This window comes from Quercus lobata, chromosome 8 (genome assembly GCF_001633185.2).
Source record: "Quercus lobata isolate SW786 chromosome 8, ValleyOak3.0 Primary Assembly, whole genome shotgun sequence".
NCBI classification, from domain to species: domain Eukaryota; kingdom Viridiplantae; phylum Streptophyta; class Magnoliopsida; order Fagales; family Fagaceae; genus Quercus; species Quercus lobata.
This window is the reverse complement of record NC_044911.1, coordinates 40,320,044-40,343,352: the sequence shown is the minus strand read 5'-3', so window position 1 is coordinate 40,343,352 and position 23,309 is coordinate 40,320,044. Positions and strand designations below refer to the sequence as shown.

At 36.8% G+C, this 23,309-nt stretch overlaps 1 protein-coding gene and 1 long non-coding RNA gene across 2 annotated transcripts; one reads left to right on the top strand and one right to left on the bottom strand.

Annotated features, from left to right (window-relative positions):
• Positions 1 to 372, top strand: LOC115954933. The gene is made up of 3 exons (XR_004083983.1): positions 1 to 77; positions 158 to 203; positions 288 to 372. It is a non-coding gene; the product is annotated as an uncharacterized LOC115954933 (long non-coding RNA).
• Positions 373 to 6,362: 5,990 nt separating this feature from the next.
• Positions 6,363 to 10,205, bottom strand: LOC115954932 (receptor-like protein kinase HSL1). Its single transcript, XM_031072936.1, has 2 exons — positions 7,462 to 10,205; positions 6,363 to 7,120 (listed from the first exon to the last, which is right to left on the bottom strand). Exons 1-2 carry the CDS (start codon positions 10,028 to 10,030, stop codon positions 6,729 to 6,731), a joined length of 2,961 nt encoding a protein of 986 aa, XP_030928796.1. The 5' UTR covers positions 10,031 to 10,205; the 3' UTR covers positions 6,363 to 6,728.
• Positions 10,206 to 23,309: the final 13,104 nt, after the last annotated feature.

Here is a 23,309-nt window from a genome sequence, read left to right as displayed (position 1 = left end):
CTTTGATGAATACATGAATTTGGTGCTGGATGATGCTGAAGAAGTCAATGTTAAGAAGAAGAGCAGAAAATCTTTAGGTGGGCTCTTTTTCTCACTCCTTTTTCTTTACCTTCTCCTAAATGTGCATTCTTTGAAGTGGTTCATCTATTTTGTTCAGGGAGGATTGTTCTTAAGGGAGACAACATAACTCTGATGATGAACTCGTAAGTTTACTGAACCGAAAGCCACTCTTCTCTCCCTCTCTCTCTCTCTCTCTCTCTCTTGATGATTTTCTTTTCAATTTACAGTGGAAAGTGATGATGATTCCAGCAATTGTGTAAATTGGCATTATGATGCCTTTCCAATCACCTGGCAGCCTAGCATCTCTGTTTATTGACATGTTAGATACAATCTTGAACATCAAGAATGATTAATGTAACATATGAATGATTTTTATCCATCGAGTAAGATACATTGGCCCTGTTGCTCTTTTACATTCTCTATCCTGCCTTGTTTCTAATAATTTCTGCTTCATCTGCATTTTTTAGAATTTTGATTGGCCCATAGAGAAGAAAATCTATACAGGTTTGAGTTTCCCCCTCCCAACTATCAAATTATCTGAAGGAAAGTTCAAATTCCCTTCTGCCTGGTTTACAAAAGCTTAATCAGATGTTTAACTTGGAACTCAAATTAATGGATATAATCGGTTTCAAATTTTCGTGTAAATCATTTTTTAATAGCTTAATGATTAAAATAAACAAAGGGGGAAAAAAGTGAAAGAAAAGGGCAGTTAAGTACTGGCAGAGCAAAATGGTGGAGAGCTCAGAGCTATAATAATTTTGCTGAAGGCAGCTCCTAGTTTCTGTTTTTACTCATTTCAATAAAATCTTTATCTGTTTATCTAAAAAACGAGTCAGTCGGCCAGGGTTTTAGGAAGAAAGAAATTGACTGGTTGGAGAAATACATGGACCCAGTTTAGATGACGGAAGTAGTGGAGAAATACAAATTTCATCATGGTGTACCTGTATCCTTGGCATTTTGTATACCATTCTGCCCATGGGAAGCAAATGCTTTGCCTGTGGGGTGTCCTCAACTCTACGTGTACTTATCTGCAGGTTGGTCATCGGGTCTCTGGTTTGGACAAGTGTTGGAAACTGAATATTTTTTGGACCCTCTTTTTAGCACTAACCATCCAAATCAAAACACAAAGTATACTCAGCCATTTCAACTAAATCCATCATATTAAAAACCATACAACATTCCCATCTCAAGGGGCTGCAAACAAAAATAGGAAAACCTTAGAGGTGTGATCTTAGTAGTGGCAATGAAGTTGGACAATGTAATCGGCCAAGCTTGGGGGAGAGAGTAGAAATTGTCCTTAGGACAATCCTTACTTAAATCCCAATACTCCACTAATTAACCTATCCATCTTTCTTTGTTTCTTAACCTCTTCTTTGATTGTACGAATTATGTGTAGTTTCATATGTTGGAGGATCTGCCTTTATATGTGTGCACTTGGTTTCTATTGGAATTTTGTGGACTACAATATCTGTGTCTAAGCCTAGCATGTCTTTAGTATGGTGGCTAAGCAAAGTCATCATGGAATTCTCTAAGTAGGGCAATTAAATTATCTTTCAACTCCACTGGAAACCAGGCACCTATTTTCACTTCGATAGAGCTTTCTTCCTCATTAGCCAAGTTTGCTGCCTCGATCTCCCGATGTTTAGTCTAAACCCCTTTACTTTGTCTCTCTAATGCCTCAAGAATGTCGTTTAGCAATTTGGGATCCTCGTCTTAATCAACAACTTGAGTTAGTGGCATACTCCTTGGGCCTTGGACCACGTCTAGGATGGTCTATACTAGGCTACAATCATTTTCCAAAACGAGAATGTTTCCTAATCTTTCATTCTTCATGGTGGTCATAAACCTTGACCCTCCAATAGCCAAAATACTTCTTACTCAGTTTAGCAAAGTGCCTAACATAGTTGCCTTGGCCTCCGTCTCCTTGACAAATAGCAGGGCTAACCGGCCAGCTCACCTTCATTGCAATCATCTTGGGTGAATTACTGTTACTGTACTTTGGTAGGTTTTGAAAAGGAAACCATGACGTTTAGATTTTTATTTTTTTAAAGAAAGAAATAACTTAAAAATTGGGCACAGAAGGCTATACCTGAATACACTTCTTCAATTATGTTGTTGATGGTGAACTGTTCATCACTTGACTCTCCATTGATCAGTGTGTTTGTTAGCTCTAGGTTCTCCCACAAACAATCACAATTCACAGTCTATCTCTATGAATATGTAAAAGAAGATTTGTTACATTTGTAGGCCATGTTGTAAGTTATGATTTTTTTTTCAGAAGATGTTTGATTTTAGTTAGCTTGATTTGTTGGGATGGTGATTATTGATGGTGAAAATGGTTTTTTCCTCAGAAATATTTCATGGATTTTGGTGGTTGGAATGAAAAGGTGAATCAACATACTAACATGATAATGACATTTTAACAAAAGAGAATCATCATCACTTTGGGAATTTGTTTATTTTCGGTAGCTTGTTTGCATAGTATTTATCAAAAGATATAATTTTTTTATTAATTTTATGTTAAATCCGTTACAAAAAGCTAAAAGCTAGTTCATTAAAAATAAAAAACATTTTTCAACAATTTTCAAAACACACACTTTAATTACCTTTTCTTCCTATTTATAGAGGGTTTTTTAAAAGTTTGAAAACTCATTTTTAAAAATGGACTTGTATTGGGCCTAATTTTCAATTACACTGGGCCCATCCAAATGATGATACATGTCTAATAATTGACACATGACATCATCTAGATGGGTCCAGTACAACTGTACTCTAGAGCCAATCATTACTCTTAAAAGATATTATGAGTGTTTGAGTCCGAAAGAGTTTTATATATATATATATATAATTAAAAAGAAAAACAAAAAATTCATCACTTGCTTCTTTTTTACAATTATGATTTTCTTATATTTATGCATTAATACTAAGGGTTTTTAGTTTAATACGGTCTAATCAAGATGCAATGGTCACGTAATTTTAAAATGTTACAATTTGGTCAATTTAAATTTGAAAAGGAGAAAGATATCATATCATCACTCAGTCTGTTTTCTATCCATTTATTACTGCATTTTGACCATTTTGTTCCTTTAAAATATGATGTTGGTTCAATTTTGATAACTTAAACTTGGTGTTACTCAGCATTCCACCAGTATATATGAATAGAAAATAGGAGGAACTAAACTGTTACATTTTAAAATTTAAGGAACTAAAATCAAACATACCATGTACTTGAGGAACCATAAATACAACTTTATATATTTAGGGTAGTGATTGTTGCTTTAGCAAAAAAAAATAAAAAAGGTAGTGATTGTTGCACATAGTGTGTACGACTGTACTGTACGTATACTGTGTGCAACAGGAATGACCTATATTGGCCAATTTCATGCTTTTTTTATTTTATTTTTTTATGCTAGTTTCTTAAAAAATTGCATTATTCCGCATTTCCTCATATAGTTTTGTAAAGAATTAGACCAAAAAAGTTTCCTAACTGGTAATAATTTTTTAAAATCCCCGTAAAGTTGGGTTATATAACCATTGAGATCTTGCTTCTACATTTTCTCATATGGTTTTGCAAAGAATTAGAGCAAAAAATTTTATTACCTAGTAGTATTTTTTCAAAATCCTTGTAAAGTTGGGTTATACAACAATTGAGACCTTGCTTCATTAATCGAGTTGCATAAAAGTTTATTGGACCCATGCAAACATAATAAGATTATACATCTTTCTTTCTTTCTTTTTTTTTTTTTTTTTTTTTAGGAACTATATTATTTGTTCTAATAAAGAGAATTAAGTGCAGTTTTGCAAAAAATTAGAGCAAAAAAGTTTATTAACTAGTAGTATTTTTCCAAAATCCCCGTAAAGTTGGGTTATACAACAATTGAGATCTTGCTTCATTAATCGAGTTACATAAAAGTTTATTGGACCCATGCAAACATAGTAAGATTATACATCTTTTTTTTTTTTCCTTTTATAAATATGATAAAATTTTAACATTTGACCTTTGCTCCATGATAATCACTCTTTATCATATGATATTATTTGTTCTTTTTTTTTTTTTTTTTTGAGGAACGATATTATTTGTTCTAATAAGTTATAATAAAGAGAATTAAGTGTTATTCTTTAAATTCCCTTCTTAAGATTCAGCTATGTAGCTACTTAAAAAATACACGTCCATTCCCATGAGAAAAAAATTCACATGGCAAAATCTTAAAAAGGAAACCTAAGAAACAACACATAAATACTATGCCTATAAGGTATGGAAAATTATTAGGTATTCTAAAATATAGTGACGTGGTGCTTCCTTTTCTCATATTTATGGTGAATCCCTTGCACCCTATATAAAACTTTCCATTTTTAACTATGAGCATAGAATACCTTATACTTACTCAGTGAGGTATTAGGTACAAATGAGTGTTGGCTATGGAACACATTGAGTATTTTTTTTTTTTTTTTTTAAGTCTGTTAGGGAACAGTTTATTTAGTTGAAACTGAAATTTTTTTACTAAAAGTACTATAGATAAAACTAAAAGGTAGCTGAAATAGTAAAGTGAAACCCATAAATAATAGCAAAAATAAGCTGAATAGTAAAAAATGTTGACTTTTTAAGCCAATGTCAAACGCACACTAAGAGTCCGTTTGGTTAGAGGGATGGAAAAGTGGGAAGATAAAAAATGGTGGGGTGGATGGAAAAGGGGGAGGATAGAAAATATTTTAATTTTTCTCTTTTTTGTTTGGTTGAGAGTGGAAAAGTGGAGAGATGGAAAAAGTGAGTTTATATAAATTTACTAATACACTCTTGTTAAAAAATGATGTCCAATTAAAACAAAAATGTGAAAAAAAAAAAAAAAAAAAAGCAATCACCCAATTTATTAAAAAAAAAAATCATGTCCCAAAAAAAGGGGGGGGGGAACATACCCAGCACAAAAAAAAAAAAAAAAAAAAAAAAAAAAAAAAAAAAAAAAAACAAGGAAAAAAAAATAAAGATAAGAAGTGGATATGAGCATTTTTGTCCATTAAGTAGCCTCATTTTCTCCTTTCAGTTTTCTCTCTATTTTTGGAAAAAAAAAAACGTTTTAGCAAGCTTAAGGAGAAAATACTCGAACTTCACCATTTATTTTCTTTCCTCCTCACCCAACCAAACACACTCAAAAAAAAATTTCTTCCCATTTTCTCTCTAAAGTTTTCCATCCACCCTATTTCACATCCAAACAAACAAACCCTTAAAGTGCAAGCTATAGCCTACGACATTCATTGCTAACCAAGCTGTCCAACTCTAAACATAACTCCCGGGAATTTTTTTTCCCAAATAACCTTAAATATCAAACTATTTCGTTAGTTGTCACATTTCAAAATAATGTGGGAAACTAGCATCTCGAGTGTCTAAAACTCAAATTTCAAGATAAAACTCAAGTTTCTAAGTCTCGATTTGTAAGCGGTGGCATCTGATGTGGAAAAATATCCAAGTGGAACTCAAGTTTTTAAGACTCAAGTTTCACCTTTTCTATTTTTTCGTTCTTCTTCCTCGCATGTGTTTCCTTCTTCTTCTTCTCTTCGTTCTTCGACGTTGCAGATCTGAAGACCAGATCGTCCACCCAGCGTTCAATTGTCTAATCAACCAAATCGGCTCACCCAGCGTTCAATCGACCAGATCGTCTCTTTGTTCTTCCTTTGTTCTTCGGAGCTCCAGACGGCTCTTCAATCTGTTCTTCAAATCATTCTTGTTGTGTTGTTCTCCAAAATCGAGTATTAGAGACTCGATTTTGCTTTTTAGAATTCGAGTTTATGAAACTCAAGATCTATGTGACATCATACTGCCAACTCACCAAGTGAAAATCAAGTCTTTAACCATCAAGTTTTAAATTAAAATCGAACCTATAAAACTCGAGATGCTAGTTTAAATAATTCTTTTAAACATTTGTTTTACTTATGATATTGTTTCTCCTTACTATGCTAGCAAATATCCCCTAACTTCAGGGTCTACAATTTATTTCTTCGGATTCTTGCCTCTTTAGTCAACATTTTGGTCTCGATCTTATCATTTTCAAATAATAATGAGCCCGCCCTCGGTCTCACACCATATTGACTATTTAAAGTGTTGCGGAAGAAGAAAGACAAAAGGCAATAGCGTAACTAAGCGTTGGGTCCCAATTAATTCGGTAAAAGAAGGCGGCCACCGAAGACACAAACTGACAAACACTTAAATGAAACAAGCTCCTTACTTTTCCGCCAGTTGGAATTTCCACAGTGATCATAGCAGCGGGACCATCTAAATCATACATTAAAAACTAGGAATTTTGCCGAAGTTCACCAATCAAAAGTATCCGAGCTGTTCTTAATTGAAAAGCATGTCTCAACTTTTTTGACATTTTTTACGTTTGCACGTTCAAACCACCAAACAAAAACTATGAAAAGCAGCTACAGTAAGATACTTTAATTGTTACAACTGGAAATTAGTGACATTATTCAGAATGCAACGCTACAATTATCTAAACCAACTAGAGAGCTTTTAACTTTTTGGTGTTTTTAACGGAGATAATCTTAGACTTCCACATACTCCAATGGTTTTACCCTCAATTTCAGAGTGGACATACTATGTGGAACTCAAATCTCTCTCAATCTTTCGGTACTTTCTGTTCTTTTTCCCATGAAACCAAACACCATAAGGATGTTTAAACTCTACTTCCTTGATCAGAGGCATCTTCCTGGTAATAAGGGGAGAACTTCCCGTCCTTGTGAACTCTCTTGGACTTATTTCCTGCCCCTGCTTCCTGCAGCAATTTAACCACTTTTCGCATTGCAGGGCGGTTAATAGGGAGTAAGCCAGCGCAAAGAAGGCCGATGTCAAGAATTTTGCTGATCTCTTCTTTGTACTTAGATTCAAGTGTAGGGTCAATTACATGGTCGATTCCTTTCTGATTTATGGTGGTGGACACCCATTTCACCAAGTCTTTCTCCCCAAACTCAGGATCAGTTGGGCATTTACCTGTGACCAACTCCAATATGACCACCCCAAAGCTATAGATATCGCTCTTTTCATTCACCCGAAGTGTATAAGCATATTCTGCATCAGGTTCAAATCAAAGCAGAATGAATTAGAAACAAGCCAGCGGCTTAGAATTTATTAAATCCTATTGCAGATAATGATTTTAAAGTGGATGAAAACCATTTAAGTAGGCATATTGCATACTCCAGAGACTATACCAATAATTTTCGCAATCACTAGTCTACTCAAACAAACTACATAGCTTATGGTATGTATGAACGGACTACATGATCAAATGAAATATAAGTTATTTCACAATATGAAACCAAGAATATAAAAAATAATAAATGATAATAGTGAGTGCTCAATTCAGCAAAGCAAAATAAATCAGTGAGTGATCAAGTGACATGTTAGCAAACCTGGAGCAATGTAACCGCAAGAGCCTGCAATCACAGACATTGGTTCTCCCCCTTTGCTGACTGCTGCAACTACTTTAGCAACTCCAAAATCTGCGACTCTAGCCCTAAACTCTCCATCTATCAATATATTGTTTGATTTCACATCCCTATGGACAATAGATGGAACACAATCATGATGCAGATAAGAAAGCCCTTCAGCTGCATCCAGAGCAATCTGATACCTTGTTGGCCAATCCAACAATCCTCCCTTGCCACTATGCAACAAATCTCCCAAGCTCCCATTAGGCATGTATTCATAAACCAGAAGCTTGCAATCCCCAGTGTCATAGCAACACCATAACCTCACAATATTCTTGTGCCGAATCCTTCCCAATGTTTCAACTTCAGCTTCAAACCAATCTCTCTCTGAATCAACACTGCCTTCTCCTTTCTTTATTCCACCCCATAGTTTCTTTACCGCCACTATCTCACCATTACTAAGCACAACCTTATAAACTTTTCCAGAACCTCCACTACCGATCACATTTTCTTCATTGAGACAATCCATAATTTCAAACTCACTAAAACCGAGCTTATGGAACGACTTCCACTTCGACATAGCAAGCCCTTTCTTGTTCTCCTTGTAAGTTCGGTACTTCCAATAGAACCCTACAACCCCAACAATGAGAACAATGCCCGCAAGCATAAAGATTGATCGGAAAATCCACAGATTCTCCTCTTTCTTACCTCCACCTACACTAGGACAAAGATCAGGAAGGTCACCACACAACCCTGGATTTCCCAGAAAGCTATTCCTATAATTCTCATTCGCATAATGCGGAGGGAGGTCCCCGGATAACCAATTATTCGACAAATTAAGCGTCAATAGCTTCAAATTTTGCAATTCAATTGGGATTTTGCCGGAAAAGTGATTCCCGGAAAGATCAAGATAATTAAGCACAGGTAAGCTCCCAATTTCACTTGGGATCTCACCATACAACCTATTGTTTGCCAAATTAAGCTCACTGAGCCTCTTCCAAGCTTGAATTCCCTCCGGAATTTTACCGAAAAGCTCATTATTGTTAAGATCAAGCGTACCCAATTCACTCAACTTCACAAAACTCCCAGGAATTGGACCAGTGAGCCTATTATCACTCCCCGAGAACTTAACAAGATTGTTCAGTGACCCAATCTCCTCGGGTATCAACCCCGAAAACTGGTTTTTTGAGATCAACAACTGAGACAAATTATAAGCGCCGGATATCATTCTAGAAATGTTTCCAGACAGTGAGTTACCTTCAAGCTCAAGATAAGATACATGGGGTAAGCCCCAGAAACTTTCGGGTACTGAACCAGAAAGATTGTTCTGCTTTAACCGAACCCGGGATAAGTTCTTACAGTTTCCATAACTCTCTGGAATCTCACCCGAAAATGAATTGTGCATCAAAATAAGGTCTGTTAAAGCACCTTTTTCGCACAAAAATTTTGGGATTTCTCCAGAGAATGCATTGTAGGAAATGTCAATGATCTGCAACGGTGAGTTCTTCCCGAGTTCACTGGGTAGTGAGCCAGTGAGTTTGTTGTTGAAGAGTTTCAGTTCGTGCAGCTTTGTTGAACGAGTTATGATCTCTGGTACAGACCCTTCGAAGCGATTCTCCTGCAGGTTCAGTGACCCCAGTTCTAACTCGCACAACTCGTCCGGGATCGTCCCGGTCAACTGGTTCGTCGACACGTCGAATATCAACAACGTTGTCAAGTTCGACAACCCCGAAGGTAACACGCCGGAGAGATTGTTCCAGTACAGTTCGATTTCGACTATGCTTTTCAACTGTGTGATTGAGCTGGGGATTGACCCAGTGAGATTATTATAGGTCAACTCGAGTCTTTTCAGGCGAGTCAGCCGGCTGAGACTGTCCGGAATCGGACCTATGAGATGACACCCACTGAGATAGAGTACCTCGAGATTCGCCAGGTTGCCGAGTTGACTCGGTATCCGACCCGGTATGAACGGGTTATATGCGAGTTGCAGCACTTTCAGAGTGGAAATGTTTCCTAATGAAATGGGTATCGACTCGTTTAGTAAATTATTCACGAGGATGAGCGTTTCGAGTTGGCGAAACTCTCCGAAACTCGCCGGAATCTCGCCCGAAAAGTTGTTAATTGAAAGGTCCAAAGTCCGGAGATTCGGGAGCAGAGACAGAGTGGCCGGGATGGGACCCACCAAGTTGTTCAGGGACAGGTTGAGGAGCTTCAGATTTTGACACATGGAGACATCAACGGGGAGGGAACCGTTGATGTAGTTGTTGTCTAGAGAGAGCGAAGAGAGAGAAGAGAGTCGGCAAAGCAAGGTTGGAAAAGGGCCTTCGAGTCCGAAGTTGGAGAGGACGACTGAGTCGACTCGGTGAGTCGAGTTGTTGCAGTTGATGCCAGTCCAGTTGCATGGAGTGTCGTCTCGGTCGTTCCATGAAGAGAGGTAGTGACCTGGGTCAGAGAGGCTTTGCTTGACTTGCTGAAGAAAAAGGCCTTCTTGATTCAAAGAGTGAGTGAGGTGTGGTGTGAGAAACAACAGGAAGAGAAGGAATGGAAACATTGCTTACTATGTTTCGGACTTCTTTGACATAGACTTGGTTTTAGTTCTAGTTCATTTCCAAGTTCAGATTTTTGGGTTCCAACATGTTTGAGTGTGGGAATGGGATTTGAAGAACCATGGCTGTGTGGTGGCGGTGGGACCTTGTTACAATGATTAAAAACTGAGTGTTTTTTTTTTTTTATCTCTTATGGGTAAAGATTAGGCAACTTCGTTTAGACACTCTGGATATTTCTAATAAATAGTGAAAATGACATTATAGATAATTTGCTTAGTGGTTAAATGGAGTTATGCTACATATGATTAGTGTATAGAATTTTCTAATGGTGGAAAGAAAAACAGAGATTAGTGAAAATGATATTTTTGCATGATTTTTTTTTTTTTTTCCTTTGAGATGATTGGCGAAGCGGTGGAGCCGTGGAGGTAAAATGAAATTATATCTTCAAGTATTCAACACCAAGCAACTTGTATATACAACAGGAAAATATTGTCATGAGGTTCCTTTTTCATTTGTTTGTGCTTATCCATGTGAGGCAGTTGCACATGGACGAATAGTTTAGAGATTATTCCCTCCAACAAAGATAAAAAAAATAGAGATTCGGGTGTCTTTTAAATATTTGTTAATAAATTATTTTAAATAATTTTGATATATTTTTTATATAAAATATCAAAAAAATATAATAAAAAAATTAATTTTTTCTTATAAAAAATTTATAAAAGAATGACCATTTCTTAAAGAAATATACTAAGTTAACAAAATTCTAAAAGTGATGAGTTGTTTCGTACGTAAATAATGTAATCTAATTATAAATTTGCATATATATTAGTTGTAGTAAAATGTATGAGAAGGCATATATATTACATAAAATTCAATGAATGAAGCTTTTTTCTTGTTCTTTTTTACATGATTTTCTAGTTTCTAGAATTATTCGAGTAGCTGACAGCATGTGTAGTTTACATTATCGGATTTGTTCCATACACGAGGAAAGAAAATCTATCATCGGATTTGTTCCATAAGAATTCTGTTCCAAATAAGAGAATCATTGAAAACTCCAATCAATTTTAAAGCATATAACAGCACGGTAAGAATTATTCCACGCTTGGGAGTCCACTATATGGTCAATCATCAATGTGAAAACTGAAAACACACGCAAAAAGAGGGAAAAACTGCACACAAAAAACAAAAACAAAAAAAGTGAAAGAGATTGTGATTGATTGATGGATCTTTGTTTAGTGTTGGAATCCCGGAGACTTTGAACAGGGAAAGAGGTTGGAAGCTTCTAACTCAGTGGGTGGCCTGAGTCTAACGGTTGAATCTGTGGGTAGAAAAGAAGCTATTTAAAATACAAAAAAGATACTGACTGGCTTGACTAGCTTTAATACCATTTGCAACAATACTTTTTTTTGAAGAAACATCTGCAATAATATTAGAGAATGACCCATATGGTCCCAATTCGTAGAAAATTGGTTTTGGTTAGACTGAACGACCACCAATAAGAAACCAAACAGAATTGACTTTAAGGGCACGTTTGTTTGCTTTGATATGTTTTTGATGTAATGTATATTATAATAATAATGTGACATAAGCAGTGTGCGCATCCACCCTTATGACATTTTCAATCGATTTATCAATATGGTGTAAAGCTTTTGCGTTGTAATACTCTATAGGAAGATTGTTCAATCTTATCCAAACTGCAATGGAAGAAATGCTTGCTATCTCTGGCCGAAAATCTTGTTCCTAGGGTTTGATTGATAAGAAATGTTCCTCAATTTAAAATTACAAAATATATTATATCATCATAATCTTATCACCTTCCTAAACAATATAATATTAGATTCTTGTATTGAGATTTCATTAATGTAAAATTACAATAACGTAATATTATAACGTAATGTAACATCACAGCAAATCAAACACTACTAAAGGATTTTGGATGCATGACCATTTTTTAAAATTTTAAAGGGAGAAGTTAAGCAATGCTTTTGAAAGTATTGGTTTTGAAATTATTTAAAAAAAAAAATAATGAAAAAAAATAATTAATTTTTTTTTTATAATTTTTATATTTTCTAAAAAAGTTACATCAAATCAAAACTTTTTTATAATTGTCTATGTGGGGGCCAACTATCTAGAAGGCATTATTAAAACTGTATGAATTGGACCTATGGCCCAATCCGAGGATATCAATCAATCCAATGATAGTTAAATAAGGTTATAATGAGAATGGTATAAGAAGAATAAATAAAGATTGTATGTATTAGTCCAAAATACATCCGAGGAGAAAATTCATCTCGGAAACGGGGATCTGAGGTCAGTAAGAATGTTTTATCATCCCAGACATCTTTCAAGGTTGCATCACAACTAAGAGTCGGGCATTGGATAAGGGATGAGCAAAGGATGGCAACAAATATCTTCAAAAACTGCTACCTCTACATTAAATGCCTCTCAACTAACTCTTTGGCCGCATTAATGTGGAGGTGATACCTGAACAGTGATCAAGCAGCCTTACAGCTACTAGTTGATAGTTTTTGGAGGTGTTGAATGGGACAAGAAAGAGTTCCTAGAATCCAACCTACACATGTATGGTAGGGATGATACCTAGATTGTAGTATATAACATGAGAATGTGGCCTAAAGAACCTATACGTGTATGGTAGGGATGATACCAAGATTATAGTATATAACATGGAAAGGTGGCCTAAAGAAAGGGGGATCAGAAAAAAATCAAGAAATCTTGGTAACAATATTGTGAACTCTTGTAACTGTGTTCATCAACAAGATATTATAACATAAGCTCCTCAGGCCATACCGATGACAGATTTTCTTATTTTACTTGTGCTTAATAATCTTAATTCAGCAACTTTTATTGTCTTTTTTCTGGAGTAAAACTAGTTCTTTCATTCACGCTTTATAAATTCATTGTTTGGGCTTGTTGGGTTAAAACACTATCTTATATTGGGTCCAATCCAAATTTAGTCCTTACAGTCTATAAATAATTGGGCCCAATTTTAAATTTATTAGTCTTCTCTCGAGTCTCATAATTTTATTTCTTTATTATTTTACTATGAATTATTTTTTAAAATAAAATTTTCACACCTTTCATAAGTTATTAAAAAGAATAAAATTTTCACATTAGTACTTTTTAAATGCATTAAATATTGCCTTCTTATCATTTTCTTTAATGTCAATATTGCCTTCTTTTTAATTAAAAAAATGATTACTTCTGAAAACTTTAGATAATTAGAAATTTTTTTTTATTTTTTAAAAAAGGTAGACTAACAAAATGAAACAGATGAAATCATATTTTTGAGTTCAAAGTTGTGAAAGGCTCTTTTTTCAATTAATTATAAATTGCTCTGTGTTAAAAATGAAACCCCAAAATGAAAATATTAAAAAAATAAAAACTATGTAATATTTATTTTTTATTTTTTCTTTAAAATTAAGCTTAGAAATCCCAATAATATTTAGACTTTTTTAAATTATGTTCCATAAATTTCATTCATTCCTCTTTATTAAACACCACATGTTTGATATATTAATTGTTTTTTAAAGCATAAATCAATAATAAAAAAATTTATATCTATGTTCATTTTAAGCGTTATTAATATTAGCACTATGTCCTTGGATGCATGGATTATCAAAAAATCATATGTAAATAAAAGGGTAAAATTACTCCTTTTAGTCTTTAAAGTTTGTCTCATTTCTCAATATGGTTTGTAGAGTTTCAAATGTAGCAATATCAAATTCTTAAAATTTGTAAAATAATCCAATTTAATTTGGTCCTTAAAGTTTTACACATTTTCTTATTTGATCCTTAGAGTTTCACAAGCACTAAAATGATTGTTCAATTTTTAAATTTTTTTATATCATTGTATTTTCCTAAATATTTTTCTCATAAACCAAATACGGAATATTATTCAGTGAATTCAAGTTCATAAAATATAAATCTTATTCCATTTTCTTTTATTCTACACGGTAATAGTTAGCCATCATGGTAATTACGTCGAACTCCACCTAGACTACTGCGTTTTATCTTTAAGTCACATAGACATTTTTTAAAAAAAATTATGCATGTATCTAATCACATGACAATCACATGACACATATGTGTCCAAATTAGTGTATAGACCACATTGGTACAAACTTGAAGGATTTTACTACTACCTTTGAAATTCGTGACGCCGAATTAAAAAAATGTGATAAATTTTAAGGATGAAAACTAATATGTGCCCTAAATTAAAATAAAGATTTCACAAAAATCATCAAAAATGAATAAGAAAATAACTAAAAAAATTATATGTAGGAAAAGCATATGATGCAATAATGAGTCTTGTAAGGACACGATTCCTGCGCGGCCCAGTGACATTTTTGGGTTCACGCGGGAGAGATCCCTCACAATACGATTTGTAGAGAGTGGGCTTGAAAAGCTTGGGCTTGGTCACGGGGCGATGGTCCGGTCTGGATTTCAGAAAGGTCCCTGTGGAAAATGGACTGGGCCTAAACGTTTAAAGCCCCGCCATGCTGCCACTTCTGAGAATGGGCTCCTCGGACTTGATCCGAGGACCCTTGTGATCCTTTCCGGCTGTCCAACGGAGGACCTTCTCCGTTCCGTGCATGGATCGTTCCGGCGATCTTATTCATGAAGTCTTTCTTTTTTCTCCCCCCCCCCCTTACTAGATTCACTTACTTCTCCTTTTATACTAGCGTGCATTCGATGTCCTTCGTCCACGTGTAGGGTCAGTCTTTACAAATACTGACATTGGTCCCATCAGTCTAATCCCGGAATTGTTGGGGATGACTTGATAAAGCTGCAGAGTACGGTTCTGTCAGGCATTGGGCCTTATCCAGAAGGGTATTTAGGGTAATCGCCCCAAGGTATTTTGGATTTCCTTACGAATTTATCCCTTTATTCTGGGCGGATTATGGGCCTGCCGAGGACTAGACTGTCCTCGGCTGCCTCCCAAAATTGGTCTGTGCTCTGCGTCATGGAGCTTGGGCCACAATTCTCCTCGGATTGGGCCCTCGGACTCTCTAAGGGCAAATGGGCCTGGTCCACGAATTGTTGGGCCCCACAATAGCCCCTCAAAACCCTTCTATCCGAATTCCGGATTGGAAAGGAGGGTTTTGGCAAACCCGGGCCCTTAATATGGCCCATTTAGCTTGATCCCGCATTTATGTGAGCGGTTTCCCAGGAAGTTAGGCGGTTTTTGAGGGATTCCTTTTAATCCGCTCTGAATCTGCTCCTGCCGCTTGGATGTCCCAGACGCGCCCTTAATGAATCCCCTTAACGAGGCTCATTTATATCCGGCGGCTCATTTGATAAGGTGGAGAAGTGGAACGGACGCCTCTTTTTTCTTCAGATTCTTTGGGAAGGTTGAATGCATTTAATGCCATCCGTTCTGCTCTTCCTATAAGAAGGCAAGCAGGAGGCCATCACTTTTGTACTAACTCCCTTCTATTCTTCTGAGATCGCAACAAATGATGAAGAAATCATGCCCCTCCTCTAGACACCATATTCTGATAAAGCTTGAAATGGCTCAATCAGGGCAAGGGTGGCGCAGACTTAAGATCCGTCCCGCCTCTCTTTTAGCCAAAATCCGAAGCAGGGGCTCACCACGCCGAACTCTTGACGTGACTGAGTTGAGAATACCCAATATCAGCACCACCCGGCTCCTCACGAGCGTACCTAATATGGCACCAACGTGTTAGGAGTCAGGGCTGAGGCAGGGGCTAAGTGCTTCTGCTTCTCCCTCTTTTGCTCCTTGGTGCCCTCCTCCACCTTCCTCTTATAGTCTTCCCAGCACCAGTTCCGCCTTGGTGCCTTCTCTTTTCCCTCTTTTGCTCCTTTTCTTTCTTTTCATCTCTTCTCTCTTCTTCTCTTCCTTCTTTACTCATGTCCTCCATCTTCCTCATCCATCTCCTCCATCTTCTTCATTGATTTCTTCCTTACTATTTCCTTCTCCTTCAATTCTTCTTCCTTCTCCTTCGATTCCTTTCCCTTGTTCTTCATCCTTTTCCGAAGAAGGTTCTTATCATGATATGAGCAATATTGATGCAGAGACTGAAGAGACCTTGAAGATGAGTTTAAAAGAAGCCTGACTGCTTACTTCTCTGTACTGCGAATGTTATCGTTGCTTCAGCAGTCCTCCTTTTGTATAGGCTTGTTTGAGCCCTTTTTTGTACATTGTAATAATCTCTTATATTAATAAAAGTGTTTATTATTTCATTTTGCATATTCCGTTTATGTTTTTGTATATTGGTAAATGCTGCTCGGCTCAATGAGAAAGTATCTAAACCGATGACAACTAAGACCAAAATACTTGATAATAAAAAGATGTTGCCATAACTCTAATATAAGTGTTTGGCCCAATAAGGCCGACCAGTGAAAAGTAATGATTACCCATGCTGGCCGAGGAGAGAACTAGAGGCTTGATGCCGTGTTTGGGTCCGAGGACCATACAAGGCCTTGATTCTATCCAAAACTCGTAATAATAATAATTTTTATACTTGGTTTCCCCATAGGCTTGAGTCCGAGGACCATGCAAGGCCTTGGTCAGTCCATAACTTGTAATAATAATAGTTTTATACTTGGTTTCCCCATAGGCTTGAGTCCGAGGACCATGCAAGGCCTTGGTTCAGTCCATAACTTGTAATAATAATAGTTTTATACTTGGTTTCCCCATAGGCTTGAGTCCGAGGACCATGCAAGGCCTTGGTTCTGTTTTATTCCCTCTCCTTAGGTATCCCGTACGCGGCCGGGCAGGAGGTTGTCCTCGGCATTAGTTATTACCCGGCGTGGGCCGTAGTCCGTGGGCCATCATGTAGCAAGGGCATGGGCCGCGAATTTACTAGACCCACAGATCAGGAGATATTTCCATAGTCTTTGGCCACGCGGTACTTTTGGGTGTCCCGATGTTCGAGGTGCACCTCCACGAGGCTCCTTTAGTCTTGTCGTTGCAGAGGTTTGTTGGAAGTCGAGCTGGAGACGTTTTGTCTGTAGCGTTCCTTGGGAAGCTGCGCTAATTAAATGCCACCACCCTATCTCCTCAAATAAATAAGAGAGCAAGTTTCTTTGCCTAGGCACCAGCTCCTTAGTCTCCTCCTTCAGCTTCCTCCCGCAGTAAGTCATGTTTGAGACGAGGGTCGGGGAAGAAAAACTCTCTCCGCCGCAAAGGCGCCACGTTCTCCTCAGGCTCAGAAGAGTGATATACGGGCAACGAAGGCATAGATTCAAAGACATATTCCCTTATGACAGAGGGGAGAGGGTGTTTCCCACGCTTTTAGTCAAAATCCGAAGCAGGTTCTGGCCATGCCAGATTTTTGGTATGTCCGAAGAAGGAATTTCCACCATCAGCACTGTCTACCTTGTAGCCGGCAAATTTCTGCGGGGGCTTCCCAACTTCCGGCTCCCTGCATCTTCTTTGTAGATGGTGTTAGCCTGAGGTCAGGTTCTTTTGCTGCCTGAGTTTCGGGCACGTGAAAGCGTTGAGGATGAAACGAGGTCTCGAAGCAGTAGCCAACCTCTCGTCTGTGCTACCTCCTCGGCCTTCTGTTGCTTCCTTGTAATTTTCCTTTCTATCATGTAGCAAGTTTTATCACAAGTTGATTTCAGCATTTTGTTGTATGCTGTACTGTTTCTTTGTTTTAATAAAAAAGGAAATTTTGCCTACTTATTTTGAATACTACTCTTTTTGCAACATTATTTTGTGGAAGGGTGTGCTCCCTGTGTTTGTTTCTTCAATGATACTTAGAGCAGGAAGTTTTGAAACATAATCCAATCAATTCTAATGTACCAACACTACCAAACATTACGGCGATAATTCATAGCAAGTTTAACTCAGGAAACTAGCAAAAATAACAATTGAATATTCTGTAATAAGTATGAGAGTACCGTCCGAGGAGTTGACGGAGGGTAAAGAACTCAAATCGTTTCTCAGGTGACGTATTGCCCTACGTCGCATCGATTCCCTTGGTGCTGTAGATCTAAGAACAGACTTGCGAATCCCCGCAATTTGGGAACTGACCCAATGGCGAGTGGAGAGTTTTCCTCAGATGAATCCAAATTCTACGTAATGTAGTTTTTCCTTACGAGTAGTTGGTTTTCCCATAGGTTTGAGTCCGAGGACCATACAAGACCTTGGTTCTGTCCAAAACTTGTGATATTTATCTCTTGTACTTGGTTTCCCCATAGGTTTGAGTCCGAGGACCATGCAAGACCTTGGTTCTGTCCAAAGCTTGTGAGATTTGTTTTTTGTGCTTGGTTTCCCCACAGGCTTGAGTCCGTGGACCATGCAAGGCCTTGGTTCTGTCCAAAACTTTTGATTTTCATCTCTTGTACTTGGTTTCCCCATAGGTTTGAGTCCGAGGACCATGCAAGACCTTGGTTCTGTCCAAAACTTACGAGATTTATTTTTTGTGTTTGGTTTCCCCACAGGCTTGAGTCCGTGGACCATGCAAGACCTTGGTTCTGTCCAAAGCTTTTGATTTTCATCTCTTGTACTTGGTTTCCCCATAGGTTTGAGTCCGAGGACCATGCAAGACCTTGGTTCTGTCCAAAACTTACGAGATTTATTTTTTGTGCTTGGTTTCCCCACAGGCTTGAGTCCGTGGACCATGCAAGACCTTGGTTCTGTCCAAAGCTTTTGATTTTCATCTCTTGTACTTGGTTTCCCCATAGGTTTGAGTCCGAGGACCATGCAAGACCTTCGTTCTGTCCAAAACTTACGAGATTTATTTTTTGTGCTTGGTTTCCCCACAGGCTTGAGTCCGTGGACCATGCAAGACCTTGGTTCTGTCCAAAGCTTTTGATTTTCATCTCTTGTACTTGGTTTCCCCATAGGTTTGAGTCCGAGGACCATGCAAGACCTTGGTTCTGTCCAAAGCTTATGAGATTTGTTTTTTGTATTTGTTTGTTTTTCGGATGTAAGCCCCTAGATCAGGGCGGGGAGAGCCGGCTTGAGGCCAAGAGCCCCTAGGGCTGCCTACACCATGGGCGCTGCAAGGCGTAGCCCCTAGCAGAAGTTTATGTCGGAACAACAGCTGCACGTCAAAGGAGACGGAGGAAGCTCCGTGAATTTTTGCTTAGTAGAGAGTTGACTCCACCGCCACCTGCGCCAAGCGCGCATGCTTTCCCACAGACGGCGCCAATTGTAAGGACACGATTCCTGCGCAGCCCAGTGACATTTTTGGGTTCACGCGGGAGAGATTCCTCACAATACGATTTGTAGAGAGTGGGCTTGAAAAGCTTGGGCTTGGTCACGGGGCGATGGTCCGGTCTGGATTTTAGAAAGGTCCCTGTGGAAAATGGACTGGGCCTAAACGTTTAAAGCCCCGCCATGCTGCCACTTCTGAGAATGGGCTCCTCGGACTTGATCCGAGGACCCTTGTGATCCTTTCCGGCTGTCCAACGGAGGACCTTCTCCGTTCCGTGCATGGATCGTTCCGGCGATCTTATTCATGAAGTCTTTCTTTTTTCTCCCCCCCCCCCTTACTAGATTCACTTACTTCTCCTTTTATACTAGCGTGCATTCGATGTCCTTCGTCCACGTGTAGGGTCAGTCTTTACAAATACTGACATTGGTCCCATCAGTCTAATCCCGGAATTGTTGGGGATGACTTGATAAAGCTGCAGAGTACGGTTCTGTCAGGCATTGGGCCTTATCCAGAAGGGTATTTAGGGTAATCGCCCCAAGGTATTTTGGATTTCCTTACGAATTTATCCCTTTATTCTGGGCGGATTATGGGCCTGCCGAGGACTAGACTGTCCTCGGCTGCCTCCCAAAATTGGTCTGTGCTCTGCGTCATGGAGCTTGGGCCACTGTTCTCCTCGGATTGGGCCCTCGGACTCTCTAAGGGCAAATGGGCCTGGTCCACGAATTGTTGGGCCCCACAAGTCTAATTGGAATAGTACTTTGATCTTAAAACTTTAATGATAAATTTCAATTAAAATAAATTATCTTATAGTAAAAAAAAAAGTAGAGTCACATAGCATATGAGCATAGTTATTCAGCCAAAAAAAGAAAAAAAGAAAAGAAAAAAAGAAAGCATATGAACATAGTTTGATGTGTAATTCTTATATTGAACCATATTACTTGTTAGATTTAATTTTTACTACATTATACACGATAAATTCACTGTATATTATTCAAATGTATATAAAATAATTTATAGTCATAATTATTCGTCAGATCATGATACTGATAAGAGTTTTATAACTCATAGCGTTATTTGGTTTCCTTTATAAAGAGAATTAGTGGTTGAATCTCTTTCTTTACACTATCTTTTGAAGTTTGACTAGAGAGGAGAGTAGAGGGTAAGTGAGGGAACATAAGGAAAGTGGAGGAGAATTGTTATCATTTCCCTTTGTTTTGATATTTTAATTAAAAATTGAGAGAGAAGAAGAATAGACATATCTCCTCTTTGTTTAAATATTCAAAAATTAAGTAGGGGTAAATGAGGGGAGAGTTTTTTTTTTTTTTTTTTTTTTAGAAGAAGACTGTAATTTTATTAAGGAATTTCATCCATATCGGCTAAGATTACAGCAGTAAGATATGGTAAAATATCCTCCATCTACACCGAGATCTCACTAACATGTTTAGCAATATTATAAGCAGAAAAATTGCCGTGTCTCCTAATATGACAAAATTGAACAGTGAGCACAATGGTTATACAAATTGAAAATTATGACATTTATTAGCTTAAATAACTATAAACTAAACATAAATGACTTGTTCAATTACCACATAATGAATTAGAGGAATATAACTTCGAACTGATTTAAAACTAAACTTTTTACATTAAATAGAATTATAAAAACATCTCCAAAACAAAAATTTATTAAACCCCACCTCCTTTTCCTCTACTCTCTCACTCTCATCCCCTCCATTTAGTGTAATTAATGAATTATTGAAAAAAGAAATCCTAGCGTTGAAATGCAAGGCAAATGAAATATTAAATTCCAAACACGTGTGTTTTGACCGGTCTTCCCAAGGCAAAGCGTGCAGCTACTTGTTGAAAAAAATGCTCTTGTAAGTTCAAGTGGGACAAAAGAAATGGTGAATTCCACTATCGATCGACGCTGGCTTCCAAAGAATTATCAAAGCATTTATTAAAACATTGACACCACTAATTATATGCCCAAAGTAGTTGCACCTTTTCTTGACTTTGAGGCTTCCTAAATCCTAATTGAGATGTATTTCACCAATTAATTGTCGTTTCTTTGCTTTCTAAGAAAAATGCTGGTTTGAATTGGAGAACCATTATGCTAGTGTCCCACGATTGCCTCCACACGCGTTTCTCATTTTGCTAGGAAATGAGATTCAAAATTTTCATATTTTGTGAAAAATTACCTAACCATTATCATATAGAAAATTTTAATTTAATTTATTAGAAATTATCTTTTCAAATATAATTGAATAAGTCATGTATGATTCAGTTATTAAAATATTTATAAACATATATAAAAATAAATAAATTTGAGAATTTATATGATATCTATAATGCATTCTTAGTTTTATTTACATGCATTATGTGAATTTTTTTTTATTATCTTAAATCTTAAACGTTTTAACTATTATTCCAAAAATTAACTTCATTTATAACTTACAATACTAACAAATTTGTAGAATAAACTAAATGTCTAGCATATATAAAAATTGTGCAACCCACAAATAATATAGCAATATGTCAATCAAGAACCATTTGTAAAAATATTATTCCAATCAAACTCTAAATAAAAAAATTTTAAAAAAAAATCTCATGGACTTTACACTCTTTTATGTCCCAAATATCAAGAACCATTTGTAAAAATATTATTCCAATCAAACTTGTAAGGACGCGATTCGTGGCGGACCGTAACAGTGTCGGGTTTGCACGTAAAAAGGCCCCTAACAATATCATTTGTAAAGCGTGGGTTTGGAAGGCTAGGCCCTGGTTGACAGGCGGTGGGTTTTTCGCGGTATTCGTACAAGTTTAAGTTTTCCTTCACCCCTGGAGTCTTTCTCCTGGAGGTGGGCTGGGAGGCTCTGATTTTTGGCCACTTTTCCCAACCCCCCTCTTAGGTTACTTGTTTTTTCCTTTTATATTCGCTTGCGTTCATTGTCCTTCGTCCACGTATAGGGTCAACCTTTCCAAGATTGATACTTGTCCCATCAGCCCATATTCAAAGTCGTTGGAGGTGGTTGTAAAAGCCAAAGAATGCGGCTCTGTCAGGTTCAGAGCATTGAATGGCAGTAAGGGCAGCTTTCCCTGGATATTTTAGATCTTTCTTCCTAGTTTCAGTCCTATACCGTTTTTACCCTTCTTTCAGGGGGGACTTTGGGTCTGCCGAGGACTGAGCTGTCCTCGGCAGTATCCATAGGCTATTTCGTCGAGCTTGGGCCGTAGCCCTCCTCGGCTTGAGCCTTCGGATTCTCCCCGGATAGATGGGCCTGGCCCATAAATCATTTGGGCCCCACAAAAATCTAAATAAAAAATTAAAAAAAAAAAAAAATCTCATGGACTTTACACTCTTTTATGTCCCAAATATTAGCAAAAACTAAAAATTAAGAAAATAATAATAAAAAAATTTAAGAAAAAAATTTATGTAAGTACTCAGGAAAATTATAAAAATTAAGCATAATGAACACACAAAACAAAAACTCTATAGATAATATTTTACTTCCCATATTAAATAGGTATTTTATTTTGGATTTGACAATTAACTTTCTTTAGTAACATGTTTTAAATATTATTGTATAAAGACCACTGAAGAATTTTAAGGTATTATTTAATTTTTCAAAAATAATGAATTTTTCAGGGATTTCATAAAATCTATATAATAAATGTATAATCTTTTTTTTTTTATGAGATATGAATTTTTTTAAAAATTTCATCTAAGATCCTTAAAATGTTAATCTATTTTTTGAGAGATCAATTTCTTAACATTTTTAACTCAATACATATAGATTATTAAAATTAATTTAAAAAAAATTTTGGGGCGTTTAGTTCCTGTTCAGATTAATACTCTACTCATTCCCCCTTTTTTCGTTCTTTTTATTTTCTAATTGAGGGCATTATAAATTTATAACTCACTTATATATGCGTGAAAGTTAACGTTAAATAAGTGGAAAATACGATGAGTGAATGATTTTTTCTGTGTTAGTCCCAACTTCACCTCAATATTTCACTTAAATTAATAGCTTTTTTTTTTTTTTTTGGAGAAGAACTTAAATTAATAGCTTAATTAGCAAACAAGGTTCATTTCTAAAAAGGTTCAACAATTTATTGTGTCCAACATTACTGGCCA